The 25503-nt window shown below is 40.6% G+C and overlaps 1 protein-coding gene across 2 annotated transcripts in view; it reads left to right on the top strand.

Moving 5' to 3' along the window:
* The window catches only part of LOC143027584 (uncharacterized), an 82715-nt gene that overhangs the window by 10341 nt on the left and 46871 nt on the right, over positions 1 to 25503 (top strand). For both annotated transcript variants that reach the window (XM_076188916.1, XM_076188917.1), the window contains exons 5-7: positions 1995 to 5892; positions 9940 to 10120; positions 13442 to 13538. In XM_076188916.1, coding sequence (XP_076045031.1) covers positions 1995 to 5892; positions 9940 to 10120; positions 13442 to 13538 — 4176 coding nt within the window. The remainder of the gene's footprint in view (positions 1 to 1994; positions 5893 to 9939; positions 10121 to 13441; positions 13539 to 25503) is intronic.

Genomic DNA, 25503 nt, shown 5'->3' with positions numbered 1-25503 from the left:
AGGTTGTGTAGATCAGATCTTTGTGGTAAGACAGATATGTGAGAAAGCTATAGGAAAGGGGAAGGATGTTTTTTGGGCTTTTATGGATCTGGAAAAGGCTTACGATAGGGTAGACAGAAAGGCAATATGGGAGGTTATGCAGATATACGGGATAAGAGGAAAGCTTCTAGGTGCTGTCAAGAGTTTTTATGAGAGTAGTAGAGCTTGTGTCAGGATTAGAAATGGAAAGAATGAGTGGTTCGAGGTGAAGGTGGGACTTCGTCAAGGATGCGTTATGTCGCCCTGGCTGTTCAACTTATACATGGATGGGGTAGTGCGAGAGGTAAATGCAAGGGTAGTGGGTCAGGGATTGGAGATGGTTAAAGAAAATGGAGAAAAGCGGGAGGTGAGCCAACTGTTGTTTGTGGACAACACTGCGCTTGTAGCAGGATCGGAGGAGGGATTGAGGAAGTTGGTGACAGAATTAGGGAGAGTATGTGATAGAAGAAAGCTAAAGATAAATGTGGGTAAAAGTAAGATGATGAGATGTTGAAGGGGTGAAAGTGGCAGTAGACTGGAAGTGAGCATTAAGGGAGAGCGACTGGAGGAAGTGGATAGTTTTAGATACTTGGGTGCAAATGTGGCAGGAAAAGGTGGAAGTAGAATGTAGATTGAGAGAAGCGAGCAAATGCCTTGGTGGATTAAAGAGTGTAATGAGGAATAGACATTTGGGAATGGATGCTAAGAGGAGACTATATGAAGGAGTGATTGTGCCAACAGCACTGTATGGGGCGGAAACATGGAACATAAGAGAGGAAGAGAGAAGGAGTTTGAATGTGTTTGAGATGAGGTGTCTGAGAAGTATGATGGGGGTTACCAGGCTAGATAGAGTGAGAAATGAGGAGGTGAGTAGGAGAACAGTGGTGGAAAGGGAGTTGGGAGATAGGGTTGATGAAAGAGTATTAGGATGGTTTGGACACATGGAAAGAATGAGTGAAGAAAGACTAGTAAAAGAGGTATGGAAGGCAGATGTGGAGGGAATGAACATGAGGGGACGTCCTAGGATGAGATGGATGGATGGGGTGAAGGGGGCTTTGAGGAAGAGGGGAGTGTCTGTTGAGGAAGGATGGGAGAGGACAGAAGACAGGGGTGAATGGAGAATGGTTGTATATGGATGATGTTGTGATGCATGAGGTGGAATGGGCTGTGGGTGGGGGGTGAGGTGGTATGTGTGAGGAAAATTTGACGCAGCCCGAAGGGATTTCTCCCCGTCTTCTCCTTTTATGCATGGGGGGACGGAGAGGGGGGTCACCGATTTAATGAAGCGGCCGTGCTGTGGATGTGCTGTGTCTTGTGACACTGCTTCTGACCCAGGGCAGTGTACAAGGTGCAGGTATGACCCGTCATCCAGGAGGTGCTAAGATAAGAGGGAGGGTGGAGGGGTGTGGAGTGTATTCAGGAATGGAATGGGTGGGAATGATTTTATGCTTTTTCCTTTTTGGCTACCTCCCTTGTAAGGGGGAAAAAGCCTTGGTATATTTATGTATGATGACCCACTGTTTTCTGTCACTGATCCAAGCTCTAATCCATTCAAACACTTATCCTCCTTTGCCATAGTAAATAACATTGTAACTATCATTGTTATCTGATGCCTTATATACATTAGTGTAAAAAGATAGAAGATTAATCACACATGACTTAACCTTGGAGAAACCATGGTGTGAGTTATGAATCAAATTATGTCTTGATGTGATCTTTGAGTCTGTTAACAATTATTGGTTGAAGGATTTTACCTATAACTGATGTCAGACTGATTGGCCTGTAGTTGCATATAGATGATTTATCTCTCTTTTTGAAAATGGGAACAACATTTGCCTGCCCCCAAGCAATAGGCACAAAACCAGTGTCTACTGACTTATTAAATATTTCTGTTAACTGGTTGTAGATTTCAAATTTACACTCATTGTGGTTGAGCACTTGTATGTTTTTACTTTCACTTATTTTTCCATGTTCAGGCACAAAGCATACCTCAAGGATCATCAGGGGATGTATCTAAAACTTCAGGTGGACAGCAGATGACAGGAACACCTATTCCAAGTACAAGTGGTGTATTTGAGACCAGAACTCGTAATCCAGATAAGTGTGTTGAAGGAGACTTAGAGGGAAAAGAGAAACAAATTTGCCCATTATCTAAATATAGTATAAATGTTTTTAGAAACAAATCTAGTCCAGTGCCTACACAGCCAAACAGTGCCAACCTTGCAGGTAATTCTGCTCCACTAATTACTTCCTACATGGATCCCAAGTCGGAGATGAGACTGAAAGAATCGCTCCAGTCTCCAAGAAAAGAACATTTTGATTTGCAACCTATGATACCATTACAGTCAATGGGGAGGCCATATAAAGTCATACACACAGATGCACCACAGAATGAAGGTTTACCAGAGACTGGAGAGCATGTATCTGATGAACAAAGAAATCATGCTCTGTCAAGACAAACAGGTACATTGAGAATGAACATAGACAATATTATTCAGAGAAAGCAGTTACTGGATGGGAAATTGCAATATCTTATTGCTCATCGGCAGCTTGAAAGTGGACATCGTGAGAGTAAAGAAACAAAAATGGAGGCAAGAAATAGAGTTAGTAGCTCAAGTATTGATGAAACTGATGACAATCATAAATACCAAAGAAAATCAGGTTCTCATATCATCAAAAAGAAAAATGTAGGTTGTAATAAGATAAAGAATAAATCTATGAAACATGATTATAAAGAGGAAACTGATGACAGCTGCAGATCAAGTTCAAGAAGTAAACAATTCTCAAAGAACAATGAAGTAAAGAGTAGGGTGTACTCGAGAAGAAAGTCATCTAAATATATCAGGAGTGGTGAAATTAACGAAAGTAGTGATGACTCTAAAAGAAGAAGTGGTAAGGTAACTAGAAATGAGGAAATTAGAAATTGTCGAAAGTCAAGACACTATGAAAGTGGTGATACTGATGATGAAAGTAGTGAATATAAAGTTAAAAGAAGAAGTAAAGAAAGGAGCAAAAGTGATGCTAAGACTAGAAGAGATAGAGTACCAAAACAGTCAGAAATGAACCAGACTGAAGGTACAAGATATTTTCATCGGGAAAACAAGAGAAATGTTGAACGAAACCTTATGAATACTAGAGACACTTATCTTTCAATGGTGAGTGAAGAACAAGAAGAATTTCCAAGCCTTCAGCTGGTAAGCCTTGAAAATGAAGAACAAATCTCTGATTTGAAAAATGAAGAAGCAGAGCTTCCAGGCCTTGGTGATAGTGGGCTTAGTAGTGAAATTAACTCTCTTAATGCAACCATTCAAGAACTAGTACGAGAAAATCAACAATTACACAGCTTCCTACATGGTATGGCCAGTGAATCGCTGGCCAAAGTTGATCAACATAAAATGGAATTAGAAAGCAAAATGAACAAATTGCTGCAGGTGAATGCAGAACTTAAGATGGAAACAGAGAAGGAAAATAAGTTAGATGGTAAGAGTGGGGATTTGTTTCCATTAGATGAGTTATGTGATCAAATTTCTGATCATGTAGACAAAAATAAATGCACAAGTGAATGCAAGAAAACTGTAGACCAAAAAGAGAAAATACAAAAAAGTGAGGAGGATGGTAGAAATAAATCTTTCCCTGAAGATGGAAAATATTCAGAAAAGGAAAGAAGATTGCAAAAACACCTTTCAGGATCTGGAACAGAAAAGCAACCTGAGCTAGAATCTCCACCCATGAGTCTCGTTGATGAAAACTTAGGTAAAGAAGGCCAGCTTGAGCATCCGTCCAATTTATCTTTAAGCACTAATTTACGATTAGAAGATCTTGAAACTAAAGTGAATGAACTGATTGAGCAGAATCAGAATTTGCAAAGGCAGCTGATTGAGGAAAAGAGGAAGAATGTGCATGAGGGAATAACAAGAAACAAAGAGGTTAAAAAGGACATCCATTCTGAATGTCATTTGGATGTAGAAGAGAAAAATTTAGAGCAATCAAATCCTATTAAATTGAGACACCTTACTAATGTCCTTGACACTTCATCTGAACTACAGAAAACTTCAGCAACTCTTGCCTCTCCACAGCCTTTGACAACCAGAATAGATGACAGCTTATTTTCACATGGAGCCAAAAATATTGGAGATTTAGTTCCAAGTAATTCTGACATGACCACAGAGGAAGCTGAGAAGGACCCTACAAGCTTGCAGTATGTTCAAACAACAGACTTGTATGGTCTGTACACAATCCCAGAAGCTTCACATTCTACACATACACACTCTATTGAATCTACATCTCTAGAGACTGCATATACATCAAATCCTGCAAGCCAACATGGTCAGCCATGTAGCAGTGCTGAACCAGTGCACTCTGCCAATGTATATTCTGTAGCTACAAGCTTAGAATCTACTGAAAGGACAAAAGCTTCACACCCTGGCAATATGAACTCCTTTATGGATGGACACCCATTATATCAGACAAAGGCTGTTCAGACTAATAATACGGTAGATGCTTGCACCAATACTGAAAGTACAGTGGATACATGTGCTACTACTTCTGAAATGCACATTGCCATAAACACTGACACGCTTACTCCGTCCACATCTCGGTGCCAGCCGTCTTCACAGACCTGTGTCATGGTTCATAGTCATGAAATGCATGGATTCCAGTCTCATCAGCCAAGATGTACATGTCACTGTAATGTCCATTCTACAGTACAAGAACATCCACAGAACACAGGGATTTGTGTGCATCATAGTGGAAGACAGCCTGTAGAAACATCTCTAAGGATGTCATCTCGGTGTTCTTTGCCTGTTGTTGCACCAGCCATGTCAGATACTGCAGAATTCATACCTATCACTTCAGATTATGTACATGTTGCTTCAGATCCTGCTTGTGTAAATTCAGAACCCATACCTAATGCTTCACAGGTTCCACTTGTGAACTCCGTGCCAAGACTTGTCCCACCAGATCCCACACTGTTATCATCAGAACCTGTTCATATTTCTTCAGGACAGATGCATACTGCATTAGACCCAGTACCTATTGTCTCAGAGTCCATGCTGCCTACAGGTGTTCAACAGACACCACCTGTTCCTTGTGTAGTAAAGGCTCCTCAGTTACCTACCCCAAATTCGCCATTCATGTCAACTACCGAAAAGGTTCAGGCAGAAGTACAAACAGATGTAAACACAAAAGAATTTAGTGAAGTGTTGACAAATAACAGGCTGTTAGTAGAAAGTAAGCAAGACCTTGAAACAAAAGTAATGGAACTTGTTGAAGAGAACAAGAAGTTGATGAGGAAACTCAATGAGTTGCATAATATAAAGAGTAAAGACAGTTGTAGTTCAGAAGATGAATCCGAAGAATCAAATCAGCTTCTGCATGATTCTTCTCCTCACAGCTCACCAACGAAGAGAGGTAGCTCTAATGTTGATGTTATGCATGATACAGGAACTAGGAAAGCCTGTGATCCTATGAAAGATGGAGAAATTAAAGGGGGGAAGATTGTTACTCTTAAAAACTTCAAAAAACATTCAAGAGACAAAGCAGATGGTTCAAGTAGATCAAAAAGAAAACTTGAAACACAAGAACATGTTTATGATTTTGACTTGAACACTCCACAGCATACCATAAGAAACACACTCTCAGTCTCATACAGTCCTCAGAGATCTCCTCAAAGAAGCTTTGAGCAAGTGAATGAATTGGCTAATAGCAGAACACCTAGTACTGCCAGGGTTGTTGACGCTCAAGAGGAGATGCCAAAGCAGCAAGATTCTACCCCTCAAGGCACAGTAGGAGCTGAAGGCTGGATGAGTCGGGGGAAAAGAATGGCAGATTCAGATGAACGGTTGGAAATGTGGCAGCAATCATTGGAAAGAGCTGGTAAGAGTTTTATGGTTGATTTTTTTTTTCTTTCACTTTTCTTTTCTTTCTCTCTTTCTTTAATTGCATAAGATGTGATAGAACTTGCTTATAAATTCTTAAACTGCCTTCAAGAAATAGCTACTGAGTAAATTTTGAGACATTTTGCTGTAGTGCTATGAGTGTGCTATAGGAAAGTAAGACAATGGCAATTCAAATGATGTACATTGTAAATATAATGTAAATAGATCTTAAATATAACAAATTCAACATATTTTCTGTATTTTGATATCAGACTTACCAAGGAATATGTAATGGGAGGGCTTGGAGAAATTTATTTCGAGTTACTGGATTTTGTCCATTGTTTCTGAAATCTCAAATGGGGGACCACTACATTGAGGGCCATGTACACTTTTGGGATTAACCAAAACAAAATTCATAAAGCATGTCATTGTAACATTTTTGTAATGTAATACTGCATATACTTGTGGATAGGTTGCACCGCTACTTTGTGATTGTCAAAGTGGTTATTTGTGGTTGGCCTGCGGATAGGTTGGGCTATAATCTGGCGATTTACAAGACCCATTCAAACAAAAATTATCAGATATTTACCTTTATTTCAAAACTTTACTCACAAAATTTTAATATCAGAACACATGTACATTGTCCGACTGTCACACGTGTGCATAATGCAAACTTGCATAAACAACGGTTGCATTTCTAAAACTTTAATTGTAAACAGATACACTTGCATCAAAAACGTTATAGTCAACTTGACCAAAAAAAATCTATGGAGACTGTCAACTGGACACTATACAACAGTATAGAAGAAAATGTTACTGTACTTTAGTAAAAGTATTTATTCATTTAGCCTATATAGGGTCTGGTACTTCATCAGGACTGTATCCCTCGAGATATTTTTCACTTTCACCATCACTGTCAAATCCGGAAAATTCTTTTTCACTGTCATCATCACTTTCAAACAATCTTATCATTTGATCATCAATTAACACATCACCATTGGTCATCTCATAGTAGTCATTCAGCTCATCATAACTTAGGTTCATCTTCATCCTCATTTGTGCTTGTAATTGAAGCTACCAAGTCCTCACTTGTGTAAATTCAGAAGCAACCAAATCCTCATATAACATGTCGTCTTCACTTCCATCCATGGCATTTGAGATGCAACATTTTTTGAAGGGCTTGATAATTAGTTCTTCAGGATTACTGCCCTAGGCTTCTTTCACCCATTCTACAATTAAACTCAATCCAGGTCTTTTCAGTGCACCACCTTTAGTAAATTCTTTTTCACCAGATATCCAATATGTCCACAATTTCCGAATGTAAGTCTTGAAAGGTTTATTTACTGAAACGTCAAGTGGCTGCAGAACAGAAGTGCAACCACCCGGAATGACTGCTTGCCTTGTGTGGCATTCCTTCAGCTTAACTTTGACAGACTCACAGCAATGTGACTTAAACATGTCCCAGACTAGAAGACTTCTGGGTTTGAGCAAGGCCCCTGGCCTTTTCATCCACACTTCATCCAACCAAACTTTTGTTAGGTTTTCATCCATCCATCCCTTAGGATGTACTTTCACAATTACATCTGGTGGAAAAGACTCCTTTGGCATATTCTTCCTTTTGAAGATAACCATTGGATGAAGTTTTTTTCCATCAGCTTGGCAGGCTAGCACAACAGTAAAATGCTGCTTTTCATGTCCTGTAGTTTTTACTGTAACAGTTTTATTTCCCACTCTGTCTAGAGTAGTGTTTCCTGGCATATCAAAATACATGGGAGTTTCATCCATGTTTCCAATATTTTCTAGGGAACAATCTAACATTTTACACTCCTTCAGAACAGATTTGGTAAAATTATGAACTTTTTGAGCAATATGAGTTTTTTGCTGTAGTGTCAATCCAAATCTATTAATGAACCTTGTACACCACCTTGCTAAAGATTTAAAATGTATAAAATGATATTTTGGTGCTAGCTGAAGGGCTTTGGTTCTTATTGAAAGTATATTTACAATAAGGCCATTATTTCTAAGGTTTACAACCCAATCAAACAATTCTTTTTCAAGACTTTGGTATGGAGATACTGAAAACTTTGCTGCTCTCTTGGATTTTGGCATTTCTTTAAGCTGATCTTTCTATTTTCTCCATCCCCTCACTACCTTTTCTGAAACCCCAAACTCCCTTTCTGCAGATCTGTTTCTATGTTCTGCGTAATCCACCACTTTCAGCTTAAAACCTACTTCATAGCTCATTCTCTTACTGGTACTGTACTTATGATAAGGGTTTGCAGTTATTAGGCCTAAAACTCCATACGATCTACTGTAGATCTAACAGTATGGTAGGCCTAATGGAAGTTTACAAAAATAATAATTTTTTATAATGAAAATTATAAGTTTAGTTACATTACGGGATGTTACGTTATGCTATGAAAACATAATTTGTGCACATTTCATAGAAATGCAGCCACAAGTGAAACAGGTGATGTACGATAATGTACGGTAAACAAAGTGTCAAGGTTGCATTTCTTATAAACACACTATAAAACATACGAAAGAGTTGAAAATAGAATATTTTACAATATTATTGTAATTGATATATGATTTTGTAGCAGCAATAGTTCAATTTAAAGCAGTGAGTCAGTAGGAACCTTTGATATATATATACAGGTACTCCTCGTTTAACGACGACAATTGGGACCAGCGCACCATCGTTAACCGAATTGGTCGTTAAGCAAAAGTGTATACATATAAGTACATGTACTGTATGTACAATGTCCAGCAATACATGTATCTTTATTTTTGTGTATTTTCCCTCTTTTATACAGTACATTAAAGCTTTATTTACTGTTTATTTACGGTGGTTAGGTTTCTAAAATTACCGTATATGACCAAATCCGCGTATGCTGACATTCCATATTGAATACCGGGGTATTTTTTTAGTTTTGACCATGGGCGCAATATAGCAATAGAAGATTAATTATTAATTTTGTAAATTAAAATGTATCAACGTAATATGCAATTTTGTGGGCGGAAATGAAAGTAAAAAATACCTTGCTACAAGAAAATATGCTAATGAACGAAGTCGGTAGCATAGGCTCGGGACGCCATCTTGTCGTCTGCCAACGTCTCTCACAACGACGACAACGAGGATGAGCCGGATGACATTTAATTTGCAGGTAATGATTTATTAAACACAGGTTAGGTTAGTTTAGTTTAGGTTAGACGAATTAATTTATCATCCTTTCATTTCTTCGACATCGGCATCTATCATAACAAACATGGTGTACCATTCGTCCGACATGACTTCGTTACTTACGAAATCTGTTTTAGCATTTTTTTTTCATTTCCGCTCACAAAATTGCATATTATGTTGATACATTATAATTCACAAAATTAATAATTAATTTTCTATTGTTATATTGCGCCCATGGTCGAAACTAAAAATTCACCACTACCGGTATACACTGTACCCCAGGTAGTTTTTGCAGCTTGCAGGATGGTAATGTAGACCTAAGCTTCAGAACACTTTACCTCACAGCTAATATCCACCGTACAAGTTCATTTATAACATCATACAAATTTGCCTCAGCCAACTTAATTATCGTACACGACGTCGTAACTTCGAGAGATTTTCATTAAACGACGTCATAAAGCCCGTCGTTACTCCGAGTTGTCGTTAACTGAGTAGGTCGTTAAACGAGGAGTACCTGTATATGTATATATATATATATATATATATATATGTATATATATATGTATATATATATATTTATATATATTTTATGCATACAAGAACTTGATAAGCTTTCCGATGCATATTGTGTGAACATCACTGAAATTCCGTGTCATTGTCACATTGAAATTGCCAATTGTTGTGACTTCGGTGACAGAGTAATGCTGTCCCTCATTAATGTTTAGTGGATAGGTCGCACCCCTAATTTTGGCAAAATATTTAGTTAAGAAAGTGTGACCTAAATGCGAGTATATATGGTAGATATTGTAAGGCCAAAGATATCCTTTCATTTTCCATTTATTGTAGTGTTGATGTTTCCAGATAAAGACAAGGAAGAGCTGAAGGGACGTATTGCTGTCCTGTTGCAGGAAAACCACCAATTGGCAGAGCGTCTTGAGGAAACAGTAGCTGTTACACGATATCTTGGTGGCCAGTTGCAGGAATGTCAAGAGAATTTGATGAGAGAGAAGATGGTCAAGGATCAGTTATCATCAAAGTTAAAGTTAGTAAAATTTTAATCTGATGGTGATGGTGATACAGGTTAGGAATCTCTTGTCTATCCATCTATATATGAAGGGATTCTTCCCCCTTATAAGAGAGGTAGCCAAGTCAAGGCACACACCCGCTCCCACCCATTCCACTCCCATCCACCAATCTTGTTTCCGTCTTACCTCCTCATGGATGAAGGATAATCACTTATTTAACCCTGGACAGGTAGCGTGGACAAACTCTCCCGCTACAGGTAGCGTGGTGTTACTTTCACTTTGGGCGCTTATACCCAGTTACCATTATGCCCTTCTTTATTTATTTTATTATATTTTAATAATATAAAGACTCTACTTTCTACTGGTGAAGGAGAAAAAAAACGCTGAATATAAAAATAACACTTTACTTACATGATTACGAAAAAATTTGTAAAAATAGACATTTGGTCAAATAACAGGCACTGTACACTTTAGAATACCAAATTTCACTAATAACGAGTATTTTCTTGAAAGTAGAAGAGTTCCTGAGTTGATTGATGTAAAAACATTGTTGACTGGAGCAAAACTGCAAAATCTGTAAAGAAAAGAAAAAGCGGTTAATTTTTCTATGTACAAAATCACTAAAATTTTTGGTGTGAAAGGAAGGCTATATCTATAGTAGTAATACTTATTAGATCTGGATGAAAATTTCCAGAAGTCATCTACAATAATCCTAGATGACGACAAAACCTTATAAAATGATATTTAGTGACTATAAACTAAAAAAAAAAGGCTTAGTTTCAATGTAACCCTTACTGTGCGCAATTTACGTAAAAGAAAGGCATATTTAGAGTACTAATAATTGATGGATATGCATGAAATTTTGCAAAAGTAATATACAATGGCCCTAGATAAGGATAAAAAATATTAAAAATTATATTTAGTAAGTATAAACTGGTAAAAAAAAATCATTCGTGAAACTTACCACGCGCGATGGCACTGGTCACAGATGTAGTTGACATGCGAGTTACATGCAGGTTTATGGCACTTTGCACACAAAAGCTTGGTCCTGGCATTAGAAGAGGAAGGGCAGAGAGGGCATATGCCTCAAAAGTCACTATAGAAGGCTCTTCTTCATCGCTACTCACGAAAAGGGCCTGCAAATACTCTTCCTCCGTCAGGCTTCTCTTTGCCATGCTGAAATCTGATAATAGAAAAAAATTGAAAATTAGAAATTAGCCTCAAAATCAAATTTTCGCTGCCCTCCGATCCAATATGGCGATTGGTACGGGTAGCTACACCATTCACTGATATTTTCCGATAAACACAATAAAATTATTTCACTAAGTAATAATGCAGTAATGTAAAATGCAAAACTTTTGCAATTGCGTGACTTACCCGAGTAACGGTAGCGTGGTGTCAGATATGCACCATTTACAACTTTGGAGGGCGATAGCGGGTGAAGGTGGCGGAGCAGAGGTGACACACATGTTGCTTTCACTGAGGCCGGTGAATGACTAACGGTCCCTGAAATACAAGCGAGATCATGCCAGGCGTCTATGCGCAGAAACCAAAAAACGCGTTTTGCGCAGCGTCCTGGTGCGGATCTGACACAACGCTACCTGTCCAGGGTTAAAACTCAAAAATACAAAAACTTGTAAAATAAAAGTGCCACAAATTCAAGAAAGTGTTTTAAAACTAGACACTAGTTAATAACAAGTCCACAATGTTTTATATGAATATACATATACCAATGGCTTTTTCTCCCTTACATGGGAGGTAGCCAAAGTCAAAGGCTTAAATCCATTCCCACCCATTTGATCCTCACATACTTGACCCCCATTCACCAAACCTCCCTCTTTTTTTGGCTCCTCATGGATGACAGGTCATCCCTGCATCTTGTCCACTGCCCTAGGTCAAAAGCAATGTAGCAAGACACAGAACATCCACAGCAAGGCCACTTCCTTTAAGTGGTGACCACCCTCTCCATCCCCTCGTACAGAAAAAGAGAAGACTGGGAGAAATTCCTTTGGGTTGCATCAGAATATCATTCACACACTCCCCCCAACCCCATCCCCCACCCACTCCCTTCCATGCATCACAGCATTGTCCATACACAGCCATTCTCCACTCATTCCTTAACAGACAATCCCCTCTTTCCCATTGCCCCTTTACCCCATCCATCCATCTCATCCTTGGTTGCTCCCTCGTGTTCACTCACTCCACCTCTGCCTTCAACACCTGTTTTACTGATCTTTCTTAACTCTTTTTTTCCATGTGTCCAAACCATCCCAATACTCTTTCATCAACTGTATCTCCCAACTCCAATTCCACCCCTGTTCTCCTCCTCACCTTCTCATTTCTCACTCTCTCCCTACCATATTTCTCAGGCATTTGATTTCAAACACATTTAAACTCTTCCTCTCTTATGTTCCATGTCTCTGCCCCATACAGTGCTGTAGGCACAATAACTCCTTCATATAATCTCCTCTTAGCACCCATTCCCATTCCCAAATGTCTATTTCTCATTACACTTTTTAATCCCCCAATGTGCATACTTCTCTCAGTCTACATTCTACCTCCACCTCCACTCCTCCCTTTCCTGCCACATTCACAGCCAAGTATCTAAAGCTATCCTCTTCCTCCAGTCTCTCTCCCTTAATACTGGATGGGGGATGGGGGTGAGGGAGTATGTGTGAATGATATTTTGATGCAGCCTGATGGGATTTCCTCCCATTTTCTCTTTTTCTGCATGAGGGGATGGAGTGGGGGGTTGCCGATTAAATGAACCAGCCTTGCTGTGGATGTGCTGTGTCTTGCTATATTGCATTGACCCAGGGCAGTGGGTGAGATGCAGGAGAAGCCAAGAAAAAAAGGAGGTAGTGGTAGTGAATGGGTGTGGAGTATGTGTGGATGAAATGGGTGGGAGTGGATTTATGCCTTTGACTTTGGCTACCTCCCTTACATTGTAAGGGGAAAAAAGCTGTTGGTATATATGTACAATCTGTAAAGGGATATTATGATGATGAAGGGATTAATTTAAATATCCTTATATCCTTCATTGCGGTCCTTGTCTTCATCTGAATTGAATTGTCTTTCAGTAGTCAGTATAAAATATCTGAACATGCATCTTGGTAGTTGATTCACTTTAACATTGCGAATTACCCCTATACCCCTAACAGAGGACTTTGCAGCATAGAATTTAATGAACCATGCTCTTGGTCCAACTTGCTGGTGGCTGGGTTTGGACTGACATCACATTGACCTCCGCTGCAAGTAGCGATGCTTTAACCCACTCACCCAGTGAGCATCTGTCATGGTAGTGAGGTGGTTTAACATTTTTTTTCTCATCTAAACAGAAAACAACAAGAGGACTTGGATGAGAGCTGCCTAAGCTTGACAGAATCCTTATCAGAAGCACAGGAGAGGAACAAACATAGGATTCAAAACCTTCAGGTATGTTTTCTATTCTTTTCATGTACTTTTCATCTTCAGGATGAGAAAATCTAAACTTACATCCATATTTCACATAATCTACTACTTTGAATGAATACAACACGTAGAAAACATGTTTGTATGTGAAATTCATGATATCAAATAGGTATTAACAATTAGGTTTGTAAAAAATATACTTTTTGTTGTGGAGGCATTCCTCGTTATATAGGAGCAGTTAGAGGAACCTTGACATGGTGCTACTGCTGTCAGAAAGATGGAGACTTTCTTGACATAAAACCATCTTCTTCTCCTTATCCTTTTTGGGTATGTAGCCCTACAGGCTACTTAGCCTGAAATATTGACTAAGATATATATGGGCCTGGCTAGTGGATGTCTTTATCTTTCTGGATTCTGCATACGTGCATGCATATACTATATGTCTTTTCCCCTACATAAAGAGGGTGGCCAATTCAAAACACAACCACCCCTCCCATCTCTGCATGATAAAGGGTTGTCCTGTTCCCAATACAATGCTTGGATAAAAAAGCAATGCATTGAGGCACAGTTCATCCTCAGTTGGGCTTAACAGCCAAACCTGGTTTACCTTCACTGTTTTGAGTTAGTGGTATACAATACACATAAATCATGTTCAGATAATGGCAGTTTGGATATGAGAAAGATTACTGTATTTATAATGCTCAGAGGGCATTGGTGAATAGGTGGATGTCTATTGAGGAAGGAAGGGAGAAGACAGGAGATAGAGGTGAGTGGAGAATGGTCGTGTATGGATGATGCTGTGATGCATGGAAGGGGATGGGGGAGTTAGGGAGTATGTGTGAATGATATTTTGATGCAGCCCAAAGGAATTTCTCCCCATCTTCTCTTTTTCTGCATGAGGGGACAGAGGAGGAGTCTGATTAAATGAAGTGCTCTTGCTATGGATGTGCTGTGTTTTGCTGCATTGTTTCTGACTCAGGGCAGTGGGTGAGATGCAAGGATGACCTGTCATCCAGGAGAAGCCAAGAAAAGGAGGGAGTGGTGGTGAATGGGAGTGGAGTATGTGGGAACAAAATGGGTGGGAGTGGATTTATACCTTTGACTTTGGCTACTTCCCTTGTAAGGGAAGTCCTTGGTACATGTATGTATGTATATGTAGCAGTGGAAGAATGGAGATGGTTTATAGTGGAAGAGAAGCTTTATTTTTGCGAGGGGATAGAAAACTTGTGAGAATTAAGTATTTGGGGATAAAGTCAAAGAAAAGTTTGTACATTGGAGTGATTGTGCCCATGACACTGCATGGATAGGCATGAAATTTGAAGGAGGCAGAAAGGAAGAGCCTAAACATGTTTGAGATAAAGCTCTTAGGAAGTATGTTGGGGTAATGAGGATAGAGTTAGAAATGTGGAGTTGAAACAGACAATGGGAGCAGAAAGAACTGCCAGAGAGTGATTTACCATGGTCTTGGATCACATGTTAGGCTTGTGATCAACAGCTATTACCTTCACAGATGAGAGCTCAGAGCTCACATATGCTTGATCTATGGGTAATTCACGCACACTCACCCCCATCTCCTTGCCCACGAGAGTTGGAGTGCTGGCTCACAGTGCAGTGGTGTTGAAATTATTTTGAGCCCTGGGCAGGAATCAAACTCAGACTGCTGGATTAGGGGTTGTGAATGGTGTCACTGCACCATTGAGCCATGTTTTACAACAAAATGCTGAGACGTTTTGGGTATATGGAAAGAGTGAGTGATGAATGACTAGCAGAAGTGGATGGATGGTGCTTGAGGAAAAGACCAAAAATGAGGTGGATGAATGGGTTAAGGCTATATGATTTCCTCATCCATACAGCCAAGTAGGTTAGAGCATCACTACTTGTGATGGAGGACAAGGTGACGACAGTTCAGAACCTGTTGCCAGTGAGTTGGACCAAGGACATGGTTAATTAAATTCTACAATACAAAATCCTCTGTAAAGGGCACCATCCTAGCCTTCTGATAGGGGGAGTGTGTGAGATTAAACTGAATCAGTAATTTACAACCACTTTCCATCGACTCCTATCTTTTGCACTCTTTGGTCCTTATTCAAGTGATATTCCTCATGCATCCAATGCCCCTTTTAAGGGATGTTCTTGTCTGTTCCATGAACATCTCAAGTGGATGTGGGAGTGGGGGGGTTGTCACAATATAATGAAGTAGTTGGGATAAACCAACTTTATCTGTCAGTCCCCTTTTTGGAAATGCTGTGTCATGCTTCATTTCCCCTGACCTGAGCAATGTGGTGGGAGATGGATGTTCCTTGAGGTACTAACTTAGTGGGGACAGTGAGTGTGTTTCCAGATGTGTTTAGGGTGGGTGTATGCTTTAACTTGGCCAACCATCTTATAAGAGGGAAAAGGCCTCTTGGTATATGTATGTAAGCATCTAACTTTTTTTGTCTGACAGTTTAACATAATGTTTTCATATGGTGCTGCAACAGAGAAGGGAAGACTGATTTGGTAAGCTGAATGCTTGGAAAATTTTCAGTAAGTTTGCATAGTGAATAAGTTAGAAATGTGATGGGACAATGAGATTGTACAGTGTATGACCAAATTAGCAGACATATATTGTATGATTGTATAGGAACTAGGAATAGAGAACCACATAGAATTAGCCATGAAAATTTTTTCTTTCCTTTCTTTCTCTCTTTCTCTTCTCTTCTCTCTTTATATCATGAATTGGGACACAGAACCTCCTGTTGCATTCACCAGCTGTAGACTACTACATGACCATCCTGATATATGTATACAAAGAGTTGCATCCTTACATTTTCTCCATGAATCTTGCATGGCTTTTATGATCTAATAGTGTTTTGAATGTTTATGCAATATCATGTTACTTGCTTCCTGCTGCATTTCTTCTGACCCAAGGAATGGGTAGGGGACAGGAATGATCCTTTATCCATAAGGATCTAAGATAAAAGGGAAAACAAGTGGGTGTAGGATGGGTGTATGTCTTGGCTAGGCCACTCCCAAAAAAGGGGGAAAGGGCCTTTTACAACCTTCTTTGCTTCCTCATCCCACCACTCACTACACTTCTATCTATTTCCTCCTGTCCTCCTTGTTCTAAACACCATCTCTGCAGACCTTGTGACTCCCTCCTTGAAACATTCCTTCATCTTCCACTCCTAGTTCTACTCTATCCTTCACTCCCACTCCTCTCTCAGCTTCTTGTACTCCTTCTCCTTTTCTTTCTCATTTAAGCAGTTTATTCTAAGCACCTCCCAACCTTCTGTCCTTTTCTTTTTTCTCCATCTATCCCCCACTCTCAACCTACCTTCCACAAAAAATTATCTGATATTCCCCCATTCTCTCCCCATAGAACATATACATCTAAAAATCTTCCTACTCTTCTCCTGGTTACCACTATATAGTCCATTAACCCCTTCCATACGGTGCCGCATACGTAGGCGGCATGAGGAGCAAGTGGATATGTGAGGCTGCCATATCGGCGTCTTGATTATATTTATTGTAGTTGCCCCTGCGTAATGACATACTCTCTAAACTGTCTTCATCACATTTTCTATGGTTATCAAAATTCACGGGTGAAAGAGAGAACGATCGATATAAGTGGTGACTATATTTTATGATGCGAGTATTATTACGACACATCGTACGTCTGGCAGATAATGCTGCCCGCGAGATTTTGGCCCGGAGTGAAGAGGTTAACACACTATCTGCCACCCATCCATCCACTACCTTCTCCCATGTGTACTTATACTTGACTTTCTTCCTAAACACTGTATTTGTTATTATCATCTTTTTACACATCACCATCATCTCTACTATGATTTTTTCCTGAAACCACACCTCCCCAACCACTCAGTCTATTTATTCATCTACCCTAGCATTGAGATCTCCCAATACCACTACATTGATATTTCTCCTTAAATCCTCTATGCACTCATTAACCTTGAAGAAACATCCTTCCACTCCTTACATTTACCTATCTCTTCACTTACTAGTATAGCCACCCCTTCTCTCCCTTGTCCTCTCTTCACTCCTGACACCCTTCCAACAACATTCCCAAACGCAAACTTGCCCCTCCCTTTCAACATAGTTTCACTCAATGCCAACACATCCATCTTTCTTTTCAGACACATACTGCCTATCTCTACCCTTTTACTCTCATCTGTACCACATCCACACACATTAAAAGACCCAAACCTTAGGGTTTTAGTTGGAAAACTCCCAGACCCTCTTATGCCTTTGCTTTTTTTAGGAATGCCCCCTTTGGACCTACAGAGAGTTGTATTCCTAGTCCTATCCCTGTACCATTTTTGTTGCCTTTTATGACTCAAGTGGAAATTCTCGGTGGCAGTCTTTTTCTCCTACCACAGGGTTCAGCAAAAAGGAAATGAATATTCAGAGAAATGGTACAGGACAGTATTAAGAGTGGGGGGGGCAGCATAAAGGAGGGACAGTCACAGTATAATAAAATAGTGTCATTTCTCTATCACAAAGTGATGTGTGACTCTGGCCCATAGGGGTCCCAATATAGACCTTAACCTCTTCATGCCGTAGCACATCGCACGTCTGGCAGCATTAGCTGCCCGACGTGCGATGTTGCGTCATAATAATTGCATTATAAAAAAATAAAGTCAGTGCTCAATCATTCGTTCTCTTTCACCGGGAATTTTGATACCCATAGAAAATATGATGAAGCCAGTTTAGAGAGAATGGAGGTTACGTAGGTACGACTACAATAAATATAATCAAGACGCCGACGTTGGCATCATCGCGTACCCACTTGCTCCTCATGACGCCTACGTAGGCGTCACCGTATGGAAGTGGTTAAAGTATCAGCTGCATGCTACTGGGTAGCTTTTAACCCCACAGCAACATGAAGCCAATACCCCAGACCTCCATTCTCAACCTTACTAATGCTTGACTAAGTTACTGATCAATATACATTATACACCTAAAATTCTGGTTTTCTAACTAGTGTAATTTTGCTACTCATTCTATGCTAATTCTTAATGAGAGGAAAGTTATGAGTTTCTAGTCTCTCAAAAATGCCTTATTGGATTCTTCACTCAACACAATCATTCTTCTACTGTCTCTTTAAACCACCATCACAAACAGTTGTCCTTTGTATTCAACAAATCAAACCATCTCCCTATCATAATCCTCCTGTCTACTAACAGCCACCCATCTGTTCTTTTCACCTTCCATTTTCGAACACTTCACACTATATGCATACATACATATACCAAAGGTTCTCCCTTACAAGGTAGGTAGCCAAAAAACAAAGACATAAAAACCACTCTCACCCATTCCATCCCTAACATACTCCACTCCCCTCAACCTTTTTCCATCCCTCTTATCTTGGCACCTCCTGGATGATGGGTCATCCCTGCATCTTGTCCACTGCCCTGGGTCAGAAGCAGTGTCACAAGACACAACACATCCACAACAAGGCTGCTTCATTAAATCGGTGACCCCCCCTCTCCATCCCATCATACAGAAAAGGAGAAGACAGGGAGAAATCCCTTTGGGCTGCATCAATTTATTTCTCACACATACTCCCTCACCCTCCATCTCCCATCCACTCCCCCTCATGCATCACAGCATGATCCATACACAATCATTCTCCATTCTCCCCTATCTTCTGTCCTCTCCTGTCCTTCCTCAATGGACATTCCCCTCTTTCCCAATGCCCCTTTCACCCTATCCATCCATCTCATCATAGGTCATCCTCTCATGTTCACTCCTTCCACCTCTGCCTTCCATACCTCTTTTACTAATTTTTCTTCACTCATTCTTTCCATGTGTCTAAACCATCCCAATACTCTTTCATCAATCTATCTTCCAACTCCCTTTCCACCCCAGTTCTCCTCCTCACATCATTTCTTACTCTATGCACCCTAGTCACCCCTATCATACTTCTCAGACACCTCATCACAAACACATTCAAACTCCTCTCTTCCTCTCTTATGTTCCATGTTTCTGCCCCATACAGTGCTGTTGGTACAATCACTCCTTCATACAATCTCCTCTTAGCATCCATTCCCAAATGTCTATTTCTCATTACACTTTTTAATCCACCAAGGCATTTACTCGCTTCTCTCAATCTACATTCTACCTCCACCTCCTATCCTTTTCCCACCACATTCACATCCAAGTATCTAAAACTATCCACTTCCTCCAGTCTCTCTCCTTTAATATTCATTTCCAGTCTGCTGCCACTTTCCCCCCATGTACATCTCATCACCTTACTTTTACCCACATTTATCTTCAGCTTCCTTCTTTCACACACTTTCCTAAACATTTCACCAACTTCCTCAATCCCTCCTCTGATCCTGCTACAAGTGCAGTGTCTTCAGCAAACAACAACTGGCTTATCTCCCACTTTTATCAATTTTCTTTAACCACCTCCAATCCTTGACCCACTACCCTCGCATTTACCTCTCACACCACCCCATCATGTTTAAATTGAACAGCCAGGGTGACATAATACATCCCTGACAAAGTCCCACCTTTACCTCAAACCATTAACTCTCCCCATTTCTAACCCTAACACACACTCAATTGTAAAACTCTTGACTGCTCTTAACAGCTTTCCTCCTATCCCATATATCTGCAATACCTCCCACAGTGCCTTTCTGTCTACCCTGACGTAAGCCTTTTCCAAATCCATAAAAGTCGAAAAAAACCATCCTTACCTTTTCCTATAGCTTTCTCACATACCTTACCACAAAAATCTGATCTCTGTAACCCCAACTTGTCCTAAACCCACACTGTTCCTCTCCTAATCCTCACAAGACCCTCCCATAAGCCCTCCCAACTACACTCAACAAACTGATCCCTCTGAAACTACTACACTCACACTTGTCCCCTTTTCCCTTGTAAAGTGGAACTATACAGGCACTCCTCCAGTCTTCTGGCACTCTACCCTCTTTAAAACAAACATTAAATAACCAACAGGCAGTCCACCATCACTGTACCTCCACTTTTTTTTTTTCAGATATTCTGCATGACATCCATCCAACCCAGGTGCCTTACCTGCTCTCATCATCTTAACAACTGCCTTCACCTCATCTTTCCTCACTCATCACGATCATTTTCTTGGCGCTTCCCACTGCAACTACCTTTCCCTCCCTATTCTTCTTTACATTTAGCAACTCTCTAAAATACTCTGTCCATCTTCCTCTTACAGCTGTCTCTTCCATTATCATCTCTCCATCTGTGCCTATTACCTTTTCTTCTCTACTTGATTTGCCTCCTCTTCCTCTCTTTATTTCTTTCCAAAACATAGAGGAGAGCAGATGTGAAATGGGGAAAGAGTATGACAGAAAATTTTGAAAGTAATAAAAAGATGTTTTGGAAGGAAGTTAAAAGAGGAAGAGGAGGCGAATCAAGTAGAGAAGAAAAGGTAAAAGGTGCAGATGGAGAGATGATAATGGAAGAGAAGGCAGTGAGAGGAAGGTGGGCAAAGTATTTTAGGGAGTTGCTAAATGTGAAGGAGGATAGGGAGGGAAAGATAGTTGCAGTGGGAAGCACTAAGAAAATGAGAGTGATGAGTGAGGAAAATGGAGGAGAAATAGGGAAGAACGAAGTGAAAGCAGTTGTTAAGATGATGAAAGCAGGTAAGGCACCTGGGTTGGATGGATGCCATGCAGAATGTCTGAAGAAAGGAGGTACAATTATGGTGGACTGGCTGGTGAGGTTATTTAATGTTTGTTTAAGAGAGGGTAGAGTGCCAGAAGACTGGAGGAGTGCCTGTATAGTTCTGCTTTACAAAGGAAAGGGGGACAAGTGTGAATGTAGTAGTTACAGAGGGATCAGCTTGAGTGTAGTTGGGAAGGCTTATGGGAGGGTCTTGATTGTGAGGATTAGGAGAGGAACAGAGGGAGTAATTGATGAGGAACAGTGTGGTTTTAGGACAGGTAGGGGATGTGTAGATCAGATCTTTGTGATAAGACAGATGTGAGAAAGCTATAGGAAAAGGTAAGGATGTTTTTTGGGCTTTTATGGATCTGGAAAAGGATTATGACAGGGTAGACAGGAAGGCACTGTGGGAGGTACTGCAGATGTAGGTGATAGGAGGAAAGCTGTTCAGAGCAGTCAAGAGTTTTTATAAGAGTAGTAGAGCTTGCGTTAGGATTATAAATGGAGAGAGGTAAAGGTGGGACTTCGTCAGGGGTGTGTTATGTCGCCCTGGCTGTTCAATCTTTACATGGATGGGGTGGTGCGAGAGGTGAATGCAAGGGTAGTGGGTCAGGGATTGGAGATGATTAAAGAAAATGGAGAAAAATGGGATGTGAGCCAGTTGTTGTTTGCTGATGACACTGTGCTTGTAGCAGGATCAGAGGAGGGATTGAGGAAGTTTGTGACAGAGTTTGAGAAGGTGTGTGAAAGAAGGAAGCTAAAGATAAATGTGGGTAAAAGTAAGGTGATGAGATGTACAAGGGGAGAGAGTGACAGTAGGCTGGAAGTGAGCATTAAGGGTGAGAAACTGGAGGAAGTGGATAGTTTCAGATACTTGGGTGCGAATGTGACAGGACAAGGAGTCGGGGTGGAGGTAGAATGTAGATTAAGGGAAGCGAGTAAATGCCTTGGTGGATTAAAAAGTGTAATGAGCAATAGACATCTGGGAATGGATGCTAAGAGGAGGTTATATGAAGGAGTGATTGTGCCAGCAGCAATGTACGTGGCAGAAACATGGAACATGAGAGAGGAAGAGAGAAGGAGTTTGAGTGTGTTTGAGATGAAATGTCTGAGAAGTATGATAGGGGTTACTAGGCTAGATAGAGTGAGAAATGAGGAGGTGAGGAGGAGAACGGGGGTGGAATAGGAGCTGGGAGATAGGGTTGATGAAAGAGTATTAGGATGGTTTGGACACATGGAAAGAATGAGTGAAGAAAGATTAGTAAAAGAAGTGCGGAAGGCAGAGGTGGAAGGAGTGAATATGAGGGGGCGTCCTAGGATGAGATGGATGGATAGGATGAAAGGGTTCTGTACAAAAGAGAGGAATGTCTGTGGAGGAAGGATGGGAGAGGACAGAAGATAGGGGTGACTGAAGAAGGGTTGTGTATAGATGAGGCTGTGATGTATGAGGGGGAGTGGGTGGGGGGTGAGGAAGTATGCATGAGAAAAAATTTGATGCAGCCCGAAGGGATTTCTCCCCGTGTTCTCCTTTTCTGCATGAGGGGACGGAGAGGGGGGGTTGACGAATTTATGAAGCGGCCTTGCTGTGGATGTGCTGTGTCTTGCAACACTGCTTCTGACCCAGGGCAGTGGGCAGGATGCAGGGATGACCCGTCTTCCAGGAGGTGCCAAGATAGGAGGGAGGGTGGAGGGGAGTGGAATATATGGGAAATGAAATGGGTGGGAGTGATTTCTATGCCTTTTTCTTTTTGGCTACCCCCTGTGTAAGGAGGAAAAAGCCTTTGGTATATGTATGTATGTATGTATGTAAAAACTTTCTGTCATACTCTTACCCCATTTCACATCTGCTCTCCTCTTTGCCTCCTTTATCTTATGCTTTACCTCTCTTCTCTTTTCTTTGTACCTCTCGTATGATTCTTTTGACCTATTTTGTAACCAATCTGTGAATGCTTGCTTCTTCTCTTCTACAGCCTTTTTTGCTTCCTCATCCCACCACTCACTACCCTTCCTTGTATTTTCTTCCATCCTTGTTCCGCACACAATCTCTGCACACCTTATAACTCCCACCTTGAACCATTCCTATTTCTCCTCCACTCCTAGTTCTACTGTATCCTTCATTCCCTCCCACTCCTCTCTCAGGTTCTTCTTATACTCCTTCTCTTTTTCTTTTTCATTTAAGCAGTTTACCCTGAGCACCTCCCTACCTTTTATCCCTTTCCTCTTTCTCCATCTGTCCCCCACTCTCAACTTACCTTCCACAAAAAAATTATCTGATATTCCCCCACTCTCTCCCCTCAGAACATGTACATCCTAAACTCTTCCTACTATACTCCTGGCTACTACTATATAATACATTAATACTATCTACCACCCTCTCCCATGTGTACTTATGTTTGACTTTCTTCCTAAACACTGTATTTGCTATTATCAACTCTCTAGACACATCTCCACCATCAACTCTCCACTATGATTTTTTTCCTGGAATTCCACTTACCAACCACTCTGTCTATTGGTTTATCTCCTACCCTAGCATTAAGGTCTCCCAGTACCACAACATTGATATTTCTCCCTAAACCCTCTATGCACACATTTAAATCCATCCAAAAAGCCTCCCTTTCCTCTACACTCTTCTCACTACCAGGCCCACATATCCCTTCCCAGTTTCACCTTCATCCACATTAGCCTTGAAGAAACCTCTTACTGCCATCTCTTCCATTATCATTCCTCCATCTATGCCTTTTACCTTTTCTTCTCTACTTGATTTGCCTCCTCTTGCACTCCTAATTTCCTTCCAAAACGTCTTTTTATTACTTTCAAAATTTCTGCCATACTCTTATCCCATTTCACATCTGCTCTCCTCTTTGCCTCCTTTATCTTATGCTTTACTTCTCTTCTCTTTTCTTTGTACCTCTCATATGATTATCTTGTCCTATTTGGTAACCAATCTGTGAATGCTCATTTCTTCACTTCTACAACCTTCTTTGCTTCCTCATCCCATCCCTCACTATCCTTCCTATTTTCTCCTGTCCTCCTTGTTCTAAACATCATCGCTGCCCACCTTGTGACTCCCTCCTTGAAACATAGTTGCAGTGGGAAGCACTAAGATAATGACTGTGATGAATGAGGAAAATGGAGGAGAAATAATAAAAGATGATGTGAAAGCAGTTATTAAAATGGTGAGAACAGGTAAGGCATGGTTAGATGGATGTCATGCATACATACATACATATACCAAGGCTTTTTTCCCCTTACAAGGGAGGTAGCCAAAGAGGAAAAGGCATAAAATAATTCCCACCCATTCCATCCCTGAATACACTCCACACCCCTGCACCCTCCCTCTCATCTTAGCACCTCCCTGCACCTTGTCCACTGCAGAGTGTCTAAAAAAAAGAAGTACAGTCATGGTGGACTGGCTGGTGAGGTTTTAATCTTTGTCTAAAAGAGGGTAGAGTGCTGGAGGACTGGAGGAATGCCTGAGTAGTTCCTCTTTACAAAAGAAAAGGGGACAACTATGAGTATAGTTTTAGGGGGACAAGTGTGAGTGTAGTAGTTTCAGAGGGATCAATTTGTTGAGTGTAGTTGGGAAGGTTTATGGGAGGGTTTTGATTGAGAGGATTAGGAAAATAACAAAGAGTAATTGGTGAGGAACAGTGTGGGTTTAGGACATAGGGTATGCATGGATCAGGTTTTTGTGGTAAAGCAGATATGTGAAAAAGCTTTAGGAAAAGGTAAGGATGTTTTTTGGGCCTTTTATGGATTTGGAAAAGGCTTATGACTGGGTAGACAAGAAGGCACTGTGGGAGGTATTGCAGATATATGGGATAGGAGGAAAGCTGTTAAGAGCAGTCAAGTTTTTACAATAGTAGTAAAGCCTTTGTTAGAATTAGAAATGGAGAGAGTGAATGATTTGAGGTAAAGGTGGGACTTCACCAGGGATGTGTTATGTCACCTTGGCTGTTCAATTTATACACGGATGAGATGGTGCGAGAAATAAATGCAAGGGTAATGGGCTGGGGATTGGAAATGGTTAAAAAAAATGGAGAAAAATGGAAGATAAGCCAGTTGTTACTTGCTTGTAGCAGGATCAGAAGAGGGATTAAGGAAGTTAGTGACAGAGATTGGGAAGGTGTGTGAAAGAAGGAAGTTGAAGATAAATGTAGGTAAAAGTAAGGTAACGGGATGTACAAAGGGAGAGGATGGCAGCAAATTGGAAGTGAGTATTAGGGGAGAGAGACTGGAGGTAGTGGATAGCTTTAGGTACTTGGGTACAAATGTGGCTGGAAAGGGAGGAGTGGAGGGAGGTAGAATGTAGATTAAGAGAAGCAAGCAAATGCCTTTG

The sequence above is a fragment of the Oratosquilla oratoria genome, chromosome 8 (assembly GCF_046742065.1).
Source record: "Oratosquilla oratoria isolate Oo_2021 chromosome 8, ASM4674206v1, whole genome shotgun sequence".
NCBI lineage: Eukaryota > Metazoa > Arthropoda > Malacostraca > Stomatopoda > Squillidae > Oratosquilla > Oratosquilla oratoria.
Note: the sequence above shows the minus strand (reverse complement) of the source record. Positions and strands in the feature narration are given on the sequence as shown.